Below are 19,000 nucleotides of genomic sequence, written 5' to 3'. Positions count from 1 at the left end.
ACGTGTTTTCACAACAGCTGATTAAAGCGAATATAAACATTGAAACTCAGTTCGATATCGTTCTGAAGAAGTATGAATCACGCCACACGAACAAAACACTTGCTTGTATACAAGTAGACTGAAAGTGCTGCAAATATTAAAAAAATGATGACAAATCTTTTTTTCTGTGTTCGATATCGGTATAAGCGCATTGCGATTTCGTCGCATTATACAGAGCACGAATCATTCGTTCGACAAGTGTCTAATTGAGCACTGATTTCATTCTATTGTGTCTATATCAAATATATTTCGTGCGAATAAATAAAAATTTGAGTGAAATTTCAACCGAATAAAATACCATGAATAAAAAAACCATCAGGGTATGACTTCAAGAAAAGGCGCGAAGAGAAAGAAGCTAAAGAGGCTGATTGCGTAAAAAAAACGCGGAAGCTCGATTGTTATTTTCGGAGCCAAGGTTTGTGTTTCAGTGATTTTGAAATTGTGCCATTGTTAATTCATTTCGTTTTGAAGATGCTAGCACCTTTGAGAAAATACCATCAGCAACTGATAGCAATGCGTCCGATACAAAAGATCTATCAGAAGAGATGGAAAGTGGTTTATCAGAGGAAAATGAAGCAACAGAAAAGATGGAAGTCGAAGAAATATCGCCATCTTTAGGTGCATCGGTATTGATTGCAGGTCATTATTATACTTGCGAAACAATTTTTGCCTTTCCAAAGTACAATTGGCAACTGACTTATCCAATTGTTATGTTTTTTCGATTAGATTTGGAAATTGATATATCTGACGTGGCCAATTTTCCATCAACATTGTCAGAGAATCTGAGAACGCGTATTATTCAAACAGGCCCAAATCAAATTGATATGAAATTTCCGATTACGAATGGGCGTACATTTTCCTCAAATTATTATTCTAAAACGCTCACGAACAACGAAAGAGTTAAACGGGAATGGTTGATTTATTCAAGGCAGCTTGATTCAGTTCATTGTTTTTGCTGTTTACTTTTCAATTCAAATGCACAACTCAATCCGTTCAACGCAAGTCAAGGCTTTTCAGATTGGAGACATTTGTCGCAAGCAATTCAACGTCATGAAACTTCAGCAAGTCATTTGGATAATTTCTGTATTTGGAAGGAGCAATTCAACAGATTATCGAATAACACTACGATTGAATGTCAATTGGAAAAGAGTTTGTTGGATAGAAAGAAGCAATTGAAGCAGGTGTTTGAACGATTTGTTGCAATGACAATGTTTTTGGCACGACAAAATATTGCATTTGCCGGAACGGACAATACGAGTGGCAACTTTTATGAACTGGCTCAAACTATTGGTGAATTTGATTTGGTGATGAAAAATCATTTAGAAAGTAGCTCTCGAAATAAATATCTAGGCCCCGCAACACAGAATGAACTCATCACCATCGTTGGAAATAAAGTGCGACAACACATAATCGACCAAATCATTGAAAGCAAGTATTATTCGTTGATTTTGGATTGCACATCAGACGTGAGTCGTCAGGAGCAGATGACGTTTGTTATTCGATATGTACACTTTGATGTCGACAAGCGATTTTTTCAAATCAAAGAGAGTTTTATCGAGTTTGTTGATGTCAGCGAAACGACTGGAAAGGCGATGGCCGATATCGCTGTTAACAATCTAAATAAACACAAAATCGAAATCAAAAATATGCGAGGTCAGGGATACGACAACGGATCGAATATGAAAGGCAAGCACATCGGTGTACAAGCGCAAATTCAAAGTATAAATCCGTTGGCTGTATTTATCCCATGCTCAAATCATACATTGAACTTGTCATTGAATGACGCTGCATCAGCCTCTATTGAAGTTTGTGCTTTCTTTGCTACGGTACAGAAGATTTACACTTTTCTTTCAGCATCAACTACTCGTTGGGATATTTTGAAGAAGCATTGCACATCTATTCATGATTTGGTGCCAAAAGCATTAAGCACAACACGTTGGTCGGCGCGATTAAATGCAATTAAGCCGCTTCGTAGAAATCTCAATAAAATCCTTGCAACACTCGATGAAATCAGCAATTCTGAGTCATTTGAACCATCTGTACGGTACGAGGCGGAATGCATAATAAACTTCATTGATTTTAAATTCATTTGTTCGGTCTGTATATGGCACGCAATATTGGAAAATTTTGACCGCGTATCAAAACTGATGCAACGTATTGACATGAATTTAAGCGGCGTTGAAACTCTCTTATCTGATATTAGTCAGTTTTTAGCTGAATACAAAGAAAACGGATATGAACGTGCTATTACAGAAGCCACCGAAATTGCCGATGAATTGGAAATTCCGGCGAATTTCGAACAAACCCGAAGAGGAAGACCTCGCCGAAACGAGACAGATCCGGAAAAATTGTTCAAAGAAAACTTTTTTGATTTTGTTGTCGACGTTGCATCCGAATCGATTGAGGATCGATTCAAAGTGATTAATTCACACAGCAAATTGTACGCGTTTCTTTATGAGTATAAGGAGTTCAACGCACTCTATTCAAGTGGCGAATTGATTACGCATTGCAAACTTTTGAAAGAAACTCTGACTCACAACAACGAATCCGATATCGATGCCGAGGAATTATGTAACGAACTGCGCATAGTTGGCAAAATAATGGAAAGCCACCAAATTGAACATACCATCGACATTTTGAATGAAATCGCAAAAAAGAGATTAGAAAACTCACTACCAAATGCGGTCATTGCCTACAAGATCCTCCTGACGCTTCCTGTAAGCGTTGCAACAGGAGAACGCACCTTTTCGAAATTGAAGTTGACCAAAACGTACTTACGAAGCACAATGCTGCAGGAACGACTCAGCAATTTAGCGATAATTTCTATTGAACAGGATGTAGCAAAAACATTGAATTACGATCAAATTATTGATGAATTTGCCCACCTCAAAGCTAGAAAATGCAATTTCGATTAAGAATTTGATTTAGTTTGACATTAAAACTGCGTAGACAGTAAGAAGGTTTAATAAATTATTCAGTTTTCACGCTGCTAAGCTAAACACACCGTATTTCATTTCACTCTTCCTTTCAGATCTTGTTTCTTTTCGACCAACATTTGCTTGTTCTTTGTAATGTATGTAAACAAGGAATATAGAATTTTCTGTTAAAATTCAAAAGGCGCGTAAAAAATTTTGCACACGGGCGCGAGCGCACCAAAAAAAGCCACTGATAGCAGACCAACCACACTCGGTCAATAAACTCAAGAATAAACGATTCTGTTAAAGAACTTTTTTGTACTTTATCAGCAAATTTATTGAAAATCAAAAGGTACCAAAGAAGAATGGTCACAATTCTTCAAGTAATTCTTATGCTGTAGTTTTTTTTTTGCTTTAAGAATCACAATAATGTTTGTTCCCGAATGTGTGTCTAGAGGTGTCAAACGAAAACGAACGAACAAAAAAAATACTCAAATTTGTTCGTTCGTTCGTTCGAAAATTATTAAAAAATTTACGAACGTTCGTTCGTTTGTTCGACAATTTTTTCTCGAACGAACGAACACGAACACTCTTGTGTTCGGAAACAACTGAAAAATTCGAACGTTCGGAAAAAATCCGAACACACGAACAATTTTCGTGTGTTCGATTTTTTTTCATGGATTTCGAACGTTCGATTTTTCCTTAAAAAAATTCTTTTGAGAATTGGGACCTTCAAATTTTTTTTTTGAGAAAAATCGAACGTTCGAAATCCATGAAAAAATCGAACACACGAAAATTGTTCGTGTGTTCGGATTTTTTCCGAACGTTTCAATTTTTCAGTTGTTTCCGAACACAAGGGTGTTCGTGTTCGTTCGTTCGAGAAAAATTTGTCGAACAAACGAACGAACGTTCGTAAAATTTCTAATAATTTTCGAGCAAACGAACGAACGTTCGTAAAATTTTTAGTAATTTTCGAACGAACGAACGAACAAGGTTAGTGTTCGTTGACACCTCTATGTGTGTCTTCAAATGTTTAGTAGCATTGGTTGACATCCAATACTCTCGAAATCTAAGTGAATATCTCTTGTTGCAAAATGGACATGAAAAAATGGAGCTGCCAAACGAGTCATCCCCGTCTTGAACGCGTTTGAAATCGTGTATATTTGATCCAGATATGGTACCTTCGGGGAATCGGAAACCTGGTTTCACTCTTCCTGAACAGTTCATCAAGAGTGATATTAATTTTGTTTTCAGTTCCAAGTCCGATAAAGAATCGATCATTTGGGATGCTTTTTTGGTGCGTTTGTCAGTCTTTTGAGCCTCCATCTGTTTCACTTTGTCTGGAATGGCCATGATGACTGATTTGTGGCCTGGCAGAAATTCGAAAACCTCCTGCTGTTTATAACAATCGCTGTAGCAACAGTTCAGTTTGTTTACGAAATTTTTGTGTGTATTCAAAAAATCTTCGATTGATTTGATTTTCGTCTCATGGATGCTTTTGAGGCTGAGCAATGTGTCATAGCCAGAATCAGTTAAAAGTGATTCAACACATTTTGGAAACTTCTCTTTTAAGAAGTTTTCCAGCTTTTTCGACCCTTTCTACAAAAAAAAAGGTTCATTATAATCATGAATTGTAACCCGTGTGCAAATAAAGTGACTGGCAGTCACTCAGTTGTATGTAGCTGCAAATAACTAGCTAAGTTGATTGAATTCAAAATTTTTTTATAGAAACGGATTCAAAAATGTTGTATGATTTCGGACTTTTTGGCTACTAGATGACTACAACTGAAGTACAAAACAAAACGTGTTTTGATATCTATGTGTCAACTGATTGATATGTTTAAGAGATTTGGATCATGGACTGACATTAACTAAATTTCTGTTGAATTTTTGCAATACTCACCATTTCAAATGAAACAAATTTCCTCTTTCAATAATAAAAGGATTTTAGTTTTAATTCAAAGTGGGCGCTATTCTAAGTTTGAAACTTGGTTTGACAGATGTATTTTCGATTTTCGATCGAAAGGTGAAGAAAAATGCCGGCACAATTGCATTTCATTGAGGATATGGTGCATTTGTGACGGCACATTTAGTTTTAGTGAAGATAAATTTCGATTTTCGGTCGAAATATGAAGAAAAATGCCGGCACAATTGCATTTCATTGAGGATATGGTGCATTTGTGACGGCACATTTAGTTTTAGTGAAGATTCATTTCGATTTTCGATCGAAAGATGAAGAAAAATGCTTGCACAATTACATTTCATTGAGGATATGGTGCATTTGTGACGGCACAGTTATTTTTCTTAGGAAAAAAACAACTACATACTATAGTAGCCTACATTTCATGTAGTGCTAAAAACAACAAAAATACTCGGGTGCGCTAAAGTCATCTCTGCATGAAGCGTGTGTGAAAGTATTATGATTGATGAAAATATTGGAACCCCCATAAACAATACTTTTATCCGTATTAGTTTTCAATCCGTAGAACAAAATAAAATGGGGTTTGAAGCTATATTTTTCACGCAACACCATAACGCCTACTTCCCTACGACTTTTGCAAACAATCGGCATTTTTTTCAAATTCCTCGAAAAATCGGACTTTTATATGAGATATTATTCAAATATGCCGTTTTGAGAGGATTTCGTCATATCAAACCATCTTCTCACATTACTCTTATATTCCCAGCCCTGGAAAAATTAATGCATATAGCTTCAATAAATACCAAATCGGTTTCAGGCGATTAACTCTTCCAACGGAAACGAACTGTTTACTATACACACAAAATAAGGTCGCATACTGGTTTTGTCAGCCACCCTGATCGTCTGTACAAATAGATAGAAAACGTATAACAAGAACAATAAAGCGGCACCTGGCGATAGGTTGGAGAAATAGAGAATCATGCACATAGTTTGCTGTAACAAGTATGCGTCTGTGTTAGTTCAAACGTTGAAAGTATGACACATTGCACTTTAGTCCCCAGTTGCCGCTGTATTGTTTACTATTACTTTTCCGTACACAACGTGTCAAGGGAAAGTAAAGGAATTGGTCCCGAAAACTTTTTTCGCAAATTAAGCTTAGATCATCATAAAAACTCATGAAACGCGTAGAAAACCACTTTTTGAGACACTTTTCCGTTCGTGTGCCGTCGTTGTCGTCGTTGTCGTCGTTGTCGTCGTTGTCGTCGTTATCGTCGTTGTCGTCGTTGTCGTAGCTGTTTGTAAACACGATAACTCAAAAAATAATTGAGATAATCCAAATCTGAAAGTCCCAAAAGTTTTGTATCCAATAAACTTAGTTTAAGTTCGAAGATGAGCCATTTTCGATTTGACCCTGGGGTACTTGCCCTAAGAAAAACCTCAAAAAATTGACACTTTTGTATGGGAGGTACCTGTAAATCGACTCTGATTGGCTTCAAACTTTCTGGGATTTCATTTTTTGGGAAAATAGAAAGAATTACATTGGTAATCCCGAACTTTTCCGTACCGTTGGCCTGCGTTGTCCGTATGTACTTTTGGTTATTTTTTGTGAATTTTCTTGAAATAAAGGCAGTGAAAATAAAATAATAAAAATAAAGTGAAAAATCGTTCACTTTAACTAAAACCGAAGGTCCTGCATCTAAGCGTCTGACAGCTCACTTCTAGCGCTCGAGACAAGTGTCAAAAGTTGTGACACAGATCGTTCAATGTATTATTGAATCTTTTTTATATTTGTTAATAAAGTAGACAAAAAAAATAAAAATGTCACGAATGTGCAAAATTGATTTTTGTGAGAGCGTAGTACGTGATAAACATCAATTTTATAAGTAAAAAATGTTTCTTTCATTACGGAACATTGTTGATGCGTTCAATTTGTCGCGTTCATGAGTGCGTCTAACGACGTAAAGAATTGAAATGAACTTCACTGAATGCGCTCATCGCAAATTCGTGTTTTACTTTGTTTTGTTAGTGTGGTGCAGGGGTTGTGACTAAAACTTCGACAATTTTGTATGAGAGGTACCCGTAAACCGATTCCTATTGGCTTCAAACAGAGCTGTTATAGGCACCGAGAAAGAGCGGGCACCGAAATAGGTGCGCGCGCTCTTTATGAGTGCCGGCACCCAACACCATGTAATGTTCAAGTGCCGCACTCAATATTTTTTTCTGTATTTTAAAACATCAAAAATCACAAAAAAAATAAAATTATTTTAGTTTATTCATTGTTTTTTAGTTTTTACATTTTGAGAACTGTCTAATTCATATTAACACATGATTTGACTGCACTTATATACTGAATTTGACAGTACTCAAAATTTGACGTTTCAACAATGAATTTGATTATTGACGTAGTCAAACTGTGTAAAAACTAAAAAAAATGAATAAAGTATAATAATTTTAATTTTTTTGTGATTTTTGATGTTTCAAAATACAAAAAAAATTATTGAGTGCGGCACTTGAACATTACATGGTGTTGGGTGCCGGCACTTATAAAGAGCGTGCGCACCTATTTCGGTACCAGCTCTTTTTGGGTGCCTATAACAGCTCTGGCTTCAAACTTACGAAGGTTTCATTTTTTGGAGAAAAAATAAGATTCTGAAAGTTTCATGTTGATCGCATTTGCAGAAGATTTCGACAAAAATTGAGGACAAAAAATCAAACTTCTGCAAATGCGATCAACATGAAACTTTCAGAATCTAATTTTTTCTCCAAAAAATGAAACCTCAGAAAGTTTGAAGCCAATCACAATCGATTAACGGGTACCTCCCATACAAAATTGTCCAAAAATCGGTAATTTTAGTCAGAATTTCAAAAATTTTGTATGGGAGGTACCCGTAAATCGATTCCGATTGGTTTCAAACTTTCAGAATCTTATTTTTTTTCTCAAAAAATGAAACCTCAGAAAGTTTGAAGCCAATTACAATCGATTAACGGGTACCTCCCATACAAAATTGTCCAAAAATCGGTAATTTTAGTCAGAATTTCAAAAATTTTGTATGGGAGGTACCCGTAAATCGATTCCGATTGGTTTCAAACTTTCAGAATCTTATTTTTTTTCTCAAAAAATGAAATCCCAGAAAGTTTGAAGCCAATCAGAGTCGATTTACAGGTACCTCCCATACAAAAGTGTCAATTTTTTGAGGTTTTTCTTAGGGCAAGTACCCCAGGGTCAAATCGAAAATGGCTCATCTTCGAACTTAAACTAAGTTTATTGGATACAAAACTTTTGGGACTTTCAGATTTGGATTATCTCAATAATTTTTTGAGTTATCGTGTTTACAAACAGCTACGACAACGACGACAACGACGACAACGACGGCACACGAACGGAAAAGTGTCTCAAAAAGTGGTTTTCTACGCGTTTCATGAGTTTTTATGATGATCTAAACCAATTTTGCGAAAAAAGTTTTCGGGACCAATTCCTATACTTTCCCTTGACACGTTGTGTACGGAAAAGTAAAAATAAGATTCTGAAAGTTTGAAACCAATCGGAATCGATTCACGGGTACCTCCCATACAAAACTTTTGACATTTTGACTAAAATTACCGATTTTTGGACAATTTTGTATGGGAGGTACGCGTTAATCGATTCCGATTGGCTTCAAACTTTCTGAGGTTTCATTTTTTGGAGAAAAAATAAGATTCTGAAAGTTTCATGTTGATCGCATCTGCAGAAGTTTGATTTTTTGTCCTCAATTTTTGTCGAAATTTTCTAGGAAAAAATTGAGGGCCAAAAACCAAACTTCTGCAAATGCGATCAACATGAAACTTTCAGAATCTTATTCTTTCTCCAAAAAATGAAACCTCAGAAAGTTTAAAGCCAATGAGGTACGGTTTACGGGTACCTCTCATACAGAATTGTCGATTTTTCACTTTATTTTCATTATTATATTTTCACTGCCTTTATTTCAAGAAAATTCAAAAAAATAACCAGAAGTACCTACGGACAACGCAAGCCAACGGTACGGAAAAGTTCGGGATTACCAATGTAATTCTTTTTATTTTCATGATCAGAAAGGCTGGGTTTTGTGTTCAAGTATGCAACCTTATTTTGTGTGTAGAAAGTCGTATCACAAAGTGTACAAACCATCAAATTGTTACATGAATTAGTCGAGAGTACCAAAGAATGAAACACTGTGATTTAGATTTGTTCAAAATTTATCAATGAATGTAATTTTCTACATGGAACTTGGATATTCCGATCGATGACTGTGACCATTGGATTGCTCATTTGCTTACAATCAAATTGCCAACCGAAACACGTCATAATTGGGATCATCACTAGGGCAGCCACAGTGAAATTCCAAGCTAACCAAATCAAAGCTAAGCGCTTTAAGATTATTCTTGACTGATAGATGTAGTCGACAGACATTGATTTCTGTCTTTTTCTTTCGACTGAAGCAGCTCATCCGAAGAAGAAAGATCATTTTTCTATGCGTCGTTTCCTTCTTGGATTCCCTATATATTACTTTTGTCAATAGTACTCGGTTTTAAACTGACGGCGACTGTCATTCCATTTTCAGTGTAGTAGCGGTGACTATACAAAATTACGTATTTCTTCACTTGATTTGGAATAGTCTACTTAGTTCAAACAAAAAACAATGAAGTCATTTCAGGTTTATAGAAAACATGTATTTGATAGAATTATATCCTTTTTACACAACTTGGTTTTTGTGTAGATAACTTGAGCGTGATGTTGGATGTGGATGGCCTGGGGGAAAAATGAAATGTGCGCCACTCTCTCGAACTCAGTCAGTTAAGCAATATAATAATTCAAAAGTTTTTTTTGCTCACCTAATTTTTATGCATTTATTCTATTCCAATCTTCTTTCCATTCTTGGAAAGCCCAATAGACGCACAATGCAACTTCCCGAGCATCAAATTCATTATTAATTTTCCTAAATGAGTAATCATCAATGCTTTCAATGATTTCCAAGATCTCATAAAAATTTAAATATGTTTTTGACGCAGCATTCAATTTGGTAAACAAAACTTCTACGAATGCATCTGTTGAATATGATTCTCGAATTGGAAAACTGTCTTCCATTGATGACATGAAGTCCATCTTTCTAACGAAATGATTTTCAATTGGTAATGCAGGATCTTGGTGATTGATTTTTTCTTCAATCCACTGAAAAAATATATGTCTCCAATATTTCATCACGACTTGCTCTGGTTGCGAACACATCAAAACTGAATTACAGTTCTCATGCAATATGTTCAAAAAATCATGCACAGCGAAAATTAATTTTGATATAGGGGACATTGCTGCAGGTTGGCTACCACTATTTGTTTTGGTCATAACTTTGTCAGGAGTGAACAATTAGAAGAGATTAAGGTACCGTTGGATAGATAATGTCTTGAGCTATAATTTTGTTCGAGAAACATATGCAATTGCTTTTCAAAAACAAAATTTATGGTCAAATTTCTGAAGGTGCTGAAAATGGCGAAATTTTTTTTTTGCTGCAGGTTGAGAATTTTCAAAATTGTTATTTAAAATGTAAAAAAAACTTAAAAAATATGATATACTTTCAATGTTATGATGATTTTATTGCTCTATAAAGCAATTTGGAGCCCAAAAATTACTCTAATTCATCAGATTCGTTGTCCATTTCCTGAATGGTAGTCCAATAATAAATTTGATTAAATAAATGAATTTTCGAAAAAAAGTCATCTTAAATGACTTATTTACTCTTCAATAATGATTCATAAACGAGAAAAACAATAAAATCTTTTATATTGTAAAAAATATCTTTTTTCAACCTGCAAAAAAGTCACTTTCTCAACCTGCAGTTTTATAGACATTTTTACCGAGACTCGCAATTTTTTTTCAACACCACAAAATTCACATAATTCTTGTTGAATCTTGAAGAAAAATGAAAATACTACAAAAAAACGGTTGTCCGACTCTTTTTTCAATGCAAAATAGTCACTTTATGACATTCGGCAATAACTAAAATGACAAGTTTTCGCACAAAAATTCATGGGCGTATTGGAAGTGTGTCAAAACAAACGCCAGTTCTGTCGGAACAATTCTTAAAAAAGAACGGGCCTCAAAATTAGATTTTCAAAACTATTCCGATGGCGATATGATCACGTATAGTGAAAAAAAGTAACGATTCTCAACCTGCAGCAATGTCCCCTACATAGAAGCATTCATAATAGCAAATGTAATAAAACATGTCATATGTGGTTATTAATAAAAAGAGCAGTTTATACAGGTCAATAACTCGAAAGTTAAATGTATTTTTTATTGCATATATATTTTAATTCATTCATTCATACTATATTATTAACTACAAACAATCAGATAATTTGGGTTGATGAATGGTTTATTTGATGTTGGAATTTCGTTTCCAGAATAGGTAGGTAATTGAGGGGACTGCTGTAACTGAAAATAAAATGAACACATATATATTTGATCAAGAAAAAAGAATCAAATCGAATGACTCTCATGCAAGTGTAGTATACTATTGTCATATTTTCTTCTCATATTACCTAGTCATGACAAGCATCGATACACTCCCAGCATATAAAGCAATCATTGGCGTCATCACAATAATAGAATTCACGTGCGTTGGGTGTTGGTGAAGTGTAGCACCACAAGTATTGTTCTTGAATATTTGAATGAAATTTTCGCCAACAAGCTTTCCGGTAACAACCAAAATCAATTTGACAAATTTCAGCATGTTCCGATTGTTTCCATATATTTGAATAATTAGGTAAATTTAAATTGATTCGTTGGTCAAGTTGAGGTTGTTGTCCAGCATCGTGAATTGATCGATTAGGTTGTCCAGGATCAGGAATTAAATAGGATGAAATAACGTTTGCACCCACTAATGCCATCATAACACCTATTAACTGAATACTTGCATATAATCCATATTTCATAAGTTTCACTATCATATTATTATTTCGTTGAACGGGTGTTGGCATTAGATCGTTAATATTTGTTATTTCTTGGAAGAAATCGCTTACGCGATCTAGGTCTTCATGGTCAATGTTTATGGATATAAAAGCTTCATTTTGAAGTATTTGAAGCGCAAAAATAACTGTGAATAACGAGAATAATATCACTGAAACTTTCATTTTGATTTATATATTGTATTTATTTACGAAAAAAAATAGACGTTTGATTCCACTCAGTTTTAAATTTGAATTAAAAACAATGCACAAATCTCACCAAATCGGATGCAATTTAAAAAATTGGAACTTAAACATAACTGTTTTGCCACATGTTTTGATATTTCTCTACAAACATCAGACTCTGGTTGATTGTGTTCTGTTTTGACAGAGCGTTCTGTTTTGTTCTGTAAAGCGATTAGAAAAAATTACTGACTAAAAAGTGACTTATATGGGGATATGATTTGCATTCTCCAACACCTATTAGTTCGCTTAACATGAATTATGATTGTTTTTTCATTCAGAGTGTTGATATTTATCGCTCTTCAGCATGAACTTAAGCATATGTTCAACATATGTAAAGCGTATATATCGCTTATGGTATCAAAAACATTAATGCTCACTTAGAATGAATTGCAAAATTTGACCATTCAGACATGTTCGAGTTAATGTACTCATTTCACATTCAACGATTTAACAGATTAGAAATGTTTACTTAGCGTGACCGGTGAAATATTCCCATGCATTCGGTTTTCGGTATCCTCACGCTATTCCAACAAAATCTAACGAGAGCGAGAGTTTTAGTTTTACCGCAGAAAGTAAAAACTGATTCTTTCATTTTATTCTCAGTTTTGTTGACAACAAAGTGAAGTTAACAATGAGTGAAATAATTAAACAAATTGAATTTTTCCATAGTTTAAGATTGTGTTCTATTTCAGGAGACGAACGCAGAAGATGGAAGCGCGAAGTCGAAAAAAATTTAATTCTCATAAACAATATTAAAGAGTGCTATGTGATGATCGATCAAAGAAAGGTGAAAGTAAACAGTATCGAAAAGCAGATTTCAAAAATCATATCGCAATTAAAATGAAACTTCGAAGTGGATTATCGTACGCATTCAGCGAAAGTCGTAAAAAAATCAAAAGACAAACAAAAAGAACAAGAAACACATAATCAACCCGAAACAATGGTACCTACTCCGTTCAAATCAATGATGAATATGTGCATCAACGGAAGCATAAAATTTATTTATTCTATGCCAAAGATCCTGGGAGTAATCGGAGGGTTGTATACATTATGGGAACTGCTTAATCCGAAGGAAGTTACCATTCAACGCAGTTTGTTTTAATACAATCGAATGATTCAAAGCAATAAAATCAAAAGAATGTCGATTTAAACGAGAAAAAAAGTTTTTTATTCGAACAAAATGTTCACTTGATTGAAACACAGAGAATAATATTTTTTTTGACAGAATCAACTTTGCCGAATGTGAGAGTGTGATTCATTTCATCTCTGATATTTTGGTTTTTTCTTCCCTCCTGTCCCCGCGGTGCATTTTACATGAAAATGAACCCCCCTCTGGTACCTATGGTTGGACGAAACGTACATTTCTATACTACTCGTATGGTCCACAGTACTGAAGCGGTTTTTACGGCAAAACCCGTAATTAACTACAGTGTTATAATCCGCCGTTTCGGCAATGCCGAGCTTATTTTGAGGTTAGCGAAAGACTTTAATATCAAATTGGTCGAAGTCAAAAATTACACAAATTCCTGCCACCAGTGATGACCGCAAAACAAGAGGTTCAATGACAAAAGACGACGTGCGACTACGTCAAAGAATGAAATTTCTTTATACTTGTGTAATAGAAATATAAATAAAATAAACGGACACCTAAATAAAATTCCTCGATTTGATGTAGTTACAGTGGAAAAAATCGTGAAAATTTGAGATATCCAATACATAAAGCAATCAAATCGTGGAATTTTCTTTAGGTGTCCGCAGTGTTGTCGAAGATAATCTTAATATCTAGATAATTCAGATAAGATAAGATAAGATATTATCTTTTATCTTATCTAGATAATTTGATAAAAAGAGTGTTTATCTATTATCTTATCTAGATAAGTAAATTTTTTCATTATTTATCTGGGTTTTTTAGATAATTTTTCAGATAATTATGAATGTCTTGATTTGAAAGTGGCGAAACAAAAATGCTATCCAATTCCGATGAACTTGCCAGAAGAATTGATGTTCCAAATATTAAAATCGCACATCTAAATTCTAGTATTTAAATCTAGTACATTATGTCACTTGTACGTAAGTTGAGTTACCTCTGACAATAAACACACAGCAAATGCTACTAATTCTAATGTCTCTTTTGATTGGAAACATGTTTCCAGTTCCCCATAAGATCCTGTGTATTTTTGTTTCCACTAAAATGTTTCCTGTAAACAAAATTACATTGGACCTTATGTTTCCAATCCATGTTTTTTAGTGTGACTTCACGCTTAGAATTAGTAGCATTTGCCGGGCGTTTTAGTCAGTGGCGAATTAACTTGTGTACAAGTGACATAATGTAGTAGATTGCTATACTAGAATTTAGGTGTGCGTATAGTCAGTTTCGATTTACCACAAATTTACAAATTTCGGGATCAAGATTCATTTTTTTCTGGATCAGAGATTCACTTTATTCTGAATCATTTTCGATTTGTGATCCAATCTAAAGTAATTTATTGTCCAAAAATGAATCACTGATCCACTGAATCAAAATAAACTGAATCTCTCCGAAAAATTATTCAGTGAATCTTCGTTTTGAATCCGCCCACGCGTATTTGCCATAAACTTTCATCGAATTTCAGGAAAAGCAGGAATGGCGATAACTCTTTCGGATGATACATGCAGGAAAAGTATGCCATTTCGGCGAAAAATTTGAGTTTATCACCAAAACAGTTGTTTTTCCAAAATCGTCAATAAAGTGAAATCGATACTACAAATGTTTCATCTTTTTTTCTTATCTAAAAATTCATAAGGTAATGTCTCCTTGAATGGGACAGTCGAATATTTTTGACATCTGACAGTAGCAGCGAGATGTCATTAACACCAAACGATTAGCTCAACGAACGCTCACTTTTGGTAGTATTCCGAAGCGAAAAGACGTACCGCTTGTTTGTGAAATAATACTCGTGTGAAATTTTTAAAAATAAAACTTTTTTGATCAATTTCCACACACCCACAGTTCGAAGTGTTTTTAACATTATTTGAAGGTAAAAATATTGAATAGTTCGTAAATTGTGTTTGTTTCAAGTCTGCAAAGTGAATTTCATGGTATTTCGTCATAAAAAATTTTTTGTGATGACTCACAAAAATGGCGGCCAGTTCCTTGAATGGGAAGAAGATGTCTCCTTGAATGGGACACTGTGTAATTTTCATGTTTTGTACTGAGACGCCATTTTATGTTCGAAATCAGCATTATATTTGATGTAAACGTATTTTAATTGATTTTTCTTGAATTATTATACAGTTTAGTTGCGAAAATGTCAAGCAGAAAGGACAAAACAACTGCAAAAACAACTATCGATTATGATGCAGTGGTCAATGCGTTAAAAGCGGTGAAAATCAGCGGAAGATCGTTTCGTGATGTCGCAGCCGAATTTGGATTGTCAAAATCCAGCTTAGCTCGCTATATGGAGCAGTTTGATGAGGAAGAAAAAAAAATTTCGCGCAAGTGGCATTTGCCCTTACAACTCATGCATTTTCACTGAAGCAGACTTCATTCAAGCCCACATAACTGGTGAGAATCAAGCCTAGAATCAAGCGGTCGTATTGGCAGAACAAGATCCAGAAGATAAAAACAATCCGCGGCAGATTGTCATTGGTGTTGCACCTGAAGTGAGTGCGGAAAGCGGAGTATCAACTTCTGAAGCACCGATAGTTTCTACGTCAGTGTCCCGTTCTACTAGTTTATCTTCGCTTTTGGGCAATATCGGCCCATTGCAAACACCAACACCAAGTCCAACACCACAAAAGAAACATGGACCGAAGCCATCAAAAATCACTGTCCTAACATCACCAGAAAATCTTGCCAATAGATATTTTAATCATCTCAATAGAGAATATTCTTATAAATCGTTTGGCATTGTTTGTTGATGTAAGTTAAGGTACTGATAATGACCGTTATATCCACTCGTTGTGAAACATCTCAACCAAATCAAAAGACAAATTTCCGCAGATTTCAAACGCTGACACTTTTAGGGAGTTGAACGCAATACGAATTCTCCCGATTGGCCCAGCAATCCGATGACATCATTCGATCCAAACATGGTGCATGTTTTGCCACTTCTGGTCAAACCACGATTTATGATGCAACACTTTTCGCCGGCAAGAAATAAATCCAACATCGTCTTCACATCAGCAAATTTCTCATCCAACGAAGATCCATGATAAATGCGATCGAAATGTAGACTGACCTTTCGGCTGGTGCAATCTATATAATCAATGAAAATGTTGGAGTACTTATTTTCGCATTTCTTTAATAAAGGTCCGACCGATGGAAGAAACAAATTTAATTCTTGTCGATGAGGTAAATAAATGATATTACCTGTGAATGTAACATCGTTAGCTTGAAATTCGATGCTTGTTTCCGTGATTTTTTCGAAGCAACCCAGATTTATTTTGAAGAACAATTGTTTGACTTTCTTCATTGACTGAGTCAATTTATCATTCTGTGCCTTAATTTTTTTGCGCAATTCATCAATTTCACCCACTGATTTCTTCTCCTGTTCCATCAAAGTAGCAATTCGCTCAGTGAGCTTGGCTATTGACAGTTCTTTTAATGCGATGATTTCCAACTGTTTACCGTTGTCTTCTCGAACTTCCTTTAGTTCTCTTTTAAGCGTTTCAACTTGTGCTGTAAAAGAGTTTCGATTATTCAAGGAAACACCGAGAGACACGAAAAATTAGCCTTACTGCTCTTCGAAGATTCACCAATTTGGTAAATGGATGAATTTTCCTGATTCGCAATTTGTTTGTGCGTCTCATAGTGGCGTGAGAAATTGTGAATTGAATAACTAATTTTTCCAGTTCGACGATTCGTAGACGATGATATTTTTGTGGTTGAATCGCAATCTGGGCATTTGATTTGGCACATCGAGCCAGATTCGTCGAATGCAAGACTTTCATCAGTTATCTTATTGCATACCTTTTGGACGAGAAAAATATCAGTTTGGCACAATAATCACTCATATTATTTTTTGAATTTGCACCTTTTTGGCCATTCTGGTCACCGTTTCTTTTGATGATGTGCACATCATTTCTTGGGTGGCTTCATCCACAATAATTTGCTTTTTCGGATTTAGATGCATGATAACGTTCAACATAGTCGCTATCATTCCAGATGAGAATGAATGTATTCCTTTCAGAGATGGAAATTTGTTGCATTTTTCGTCAAAGATGGTAGGATTGCTACGCATTGCGATGTATTCGCTTTCCAGGCTCTTCAAGTTTTTCAAATTCTTGATACCGGCAATGGATGGTAAGGTCATGTAATCAAGAGCCGTGAAAATAGATTTCATTTGCATCAAATTGCCTTCTTGAGCATCAAGCTCTTGTTGGAGTTCAATCCAAAACTTCGGAAAACTGTTTCAAAAAAAAAAAGAATTAGTAAATAGAGCAGAAAAAGCAGGATTATTCTTTTTCTGCTTTCATCTGCTCACTTCATAATTCAAATTTGAAATCATGTTTTTACATTTCTTTAACAATTTGTATGGCATATTTTTTACCCATTTTAAATAAAATATTGAAATATAAGCATTGGGAATCCGATGTACTACTCATTGACAAAAATGCCCTGTTTTTACTTTGATATTTTCAGTCGCTATACCCTTGAAATTAATAATTAGAATAAGAAAAACCGCGATTCGGATTGCAGGTGTACGTATGAATAATAATATTATCAAGTGATAAGGGAATTTCTTTTTTTTTCATCTAAAACCAACGTTGAAAAAATGTATTGAAGACATAAAAGATTGAACATAACCACAAAAGACCTAACCTTTTTGTTTACATTGATTACCCAATCGGTCATTGTTTCGTTTAATTTTATTTGATTCGAATAAAGTGTTGCAATTCAAACCAAGTTCGAATATACAATTCAGAATTGAACGTTGATTTTCATTTGGAATTTCAAATTTTGCAATTAACACAAGAATTATGAAACATAGAACAGAGGTTTCGTGTAATCATATCTTCAACATCAAATAAGCAAATCGAGCAGAAAAAGCAGAATCATTTTTGTTTTTGCTCACATCTGCCCACTTCACAATTCAAACGTCGTGAATTTCAAACCAAAAACATTTTCATGTCACATTTACCTCTTCACTAAATAGAATTTCAGAATATGCCGCTTTTTTTATTGCGGAACGCAGACATAAACTAGCGCCGTTTAATAGTTTTTTCATTTTGTTGGTAATTTTTCTAATCGATGATTTTTTTGTCGAGCATTCCATATGCGTTTTGTGTTTACTCTTTCTATCGCGTGTGGGACTGTGCGATGTGCGTGTGCATAAGGCGTGCGCGCTGCGTGTCTATTATAATTTTAATTTTATACAGTCTGTCTAGTTATAGACGATAAGGGAAAACGATGTTCAAATTTGAATATATTTAAATAGGCTTTTTGGTGTGGTCAGATGCGGCTCTAACCTCGGTCGCAAACTGCATTTGACAGATGTAAAGTCACATTGGTGCTCTTATTTTAATTGAAAACATGAATTCGGAAAACTATACTAAACGTTTTGAAGCAGTTTTCCTGCATTTGCATCCACGCGGGCCAAAATTATCGCTTACAGCGACCGCCCGATACATTAAAAAGACGGTGCCATTCGTCCAGCGTTGGGTAGATCAATATAAACGTGAAAAAAATGTGAACGACCAGCCAAACATTAAGCCCAACCGAGCATCCACGCCGAAGCAAGATCAGCGTATTGCTAAGGTTTTCGATCAAAACCCAGGTTTGTCGTTGCGTCAGGGGGTACAACGACTACGTCGATCAAATATCAACGTTTCAAGAGAGACACTGCGAAAGAGATTAGGTAAAATGTCGTGAAAGTATCGCTCCACAATGAAAAAACCTCTTTTGAAACCAGAACATATCGAAAAACGACTACAATGGGCA

At 35.0% G+C, this 19,000-nt stretch overlaps 1 protein-coding gene across 1 annotated transcript; it reads left to right on the top strand.

The window, feature by feature from the left end:
* Positions 1-358: 358 nt before the first annotated feature.
* Positions 359-2,954, top strand: LOC129572076 (zinc finger MYM-type protein 1-like; the record flags this gene model as incomplete). Its single annotated transcript, XM_055451983.1, has 3 exons — positions 359-454; positions 511-678; positions 766-2,954. Coding segments are annotated over 3 exons (2,453 nt in total), but the record flags the coding sequence as incomplete, so codon positions are not given.
* Between the last annotated feature and the right edge of the window lie 16,046 nt (positions 2,955-19,000).

Source organism: Sitodiplosis mosellana, unplaced genomic scaffold, assembly GCF_009176505.1.
Source record: "Sitodiplosis mosellana isolate CC-2019 unplaced genomic scaffold, AAFC_SMos_1.0 Smas_scaffold_4081, whole genome shotgun sequence".
Taxonomy (NCBI): domain Eukaryota; kingdom Metazoa; phylum Arthropoda; class Insecta; order Diptera; family Cecidomyiidae; genus Sitodiplosis; species Sitodiplosis mosellana.
The sequence above is the reverse complement of the archived record's forward strand: the minus strand, read 5'-3'. Positions and strand labels throughout refer to the sequence as shown.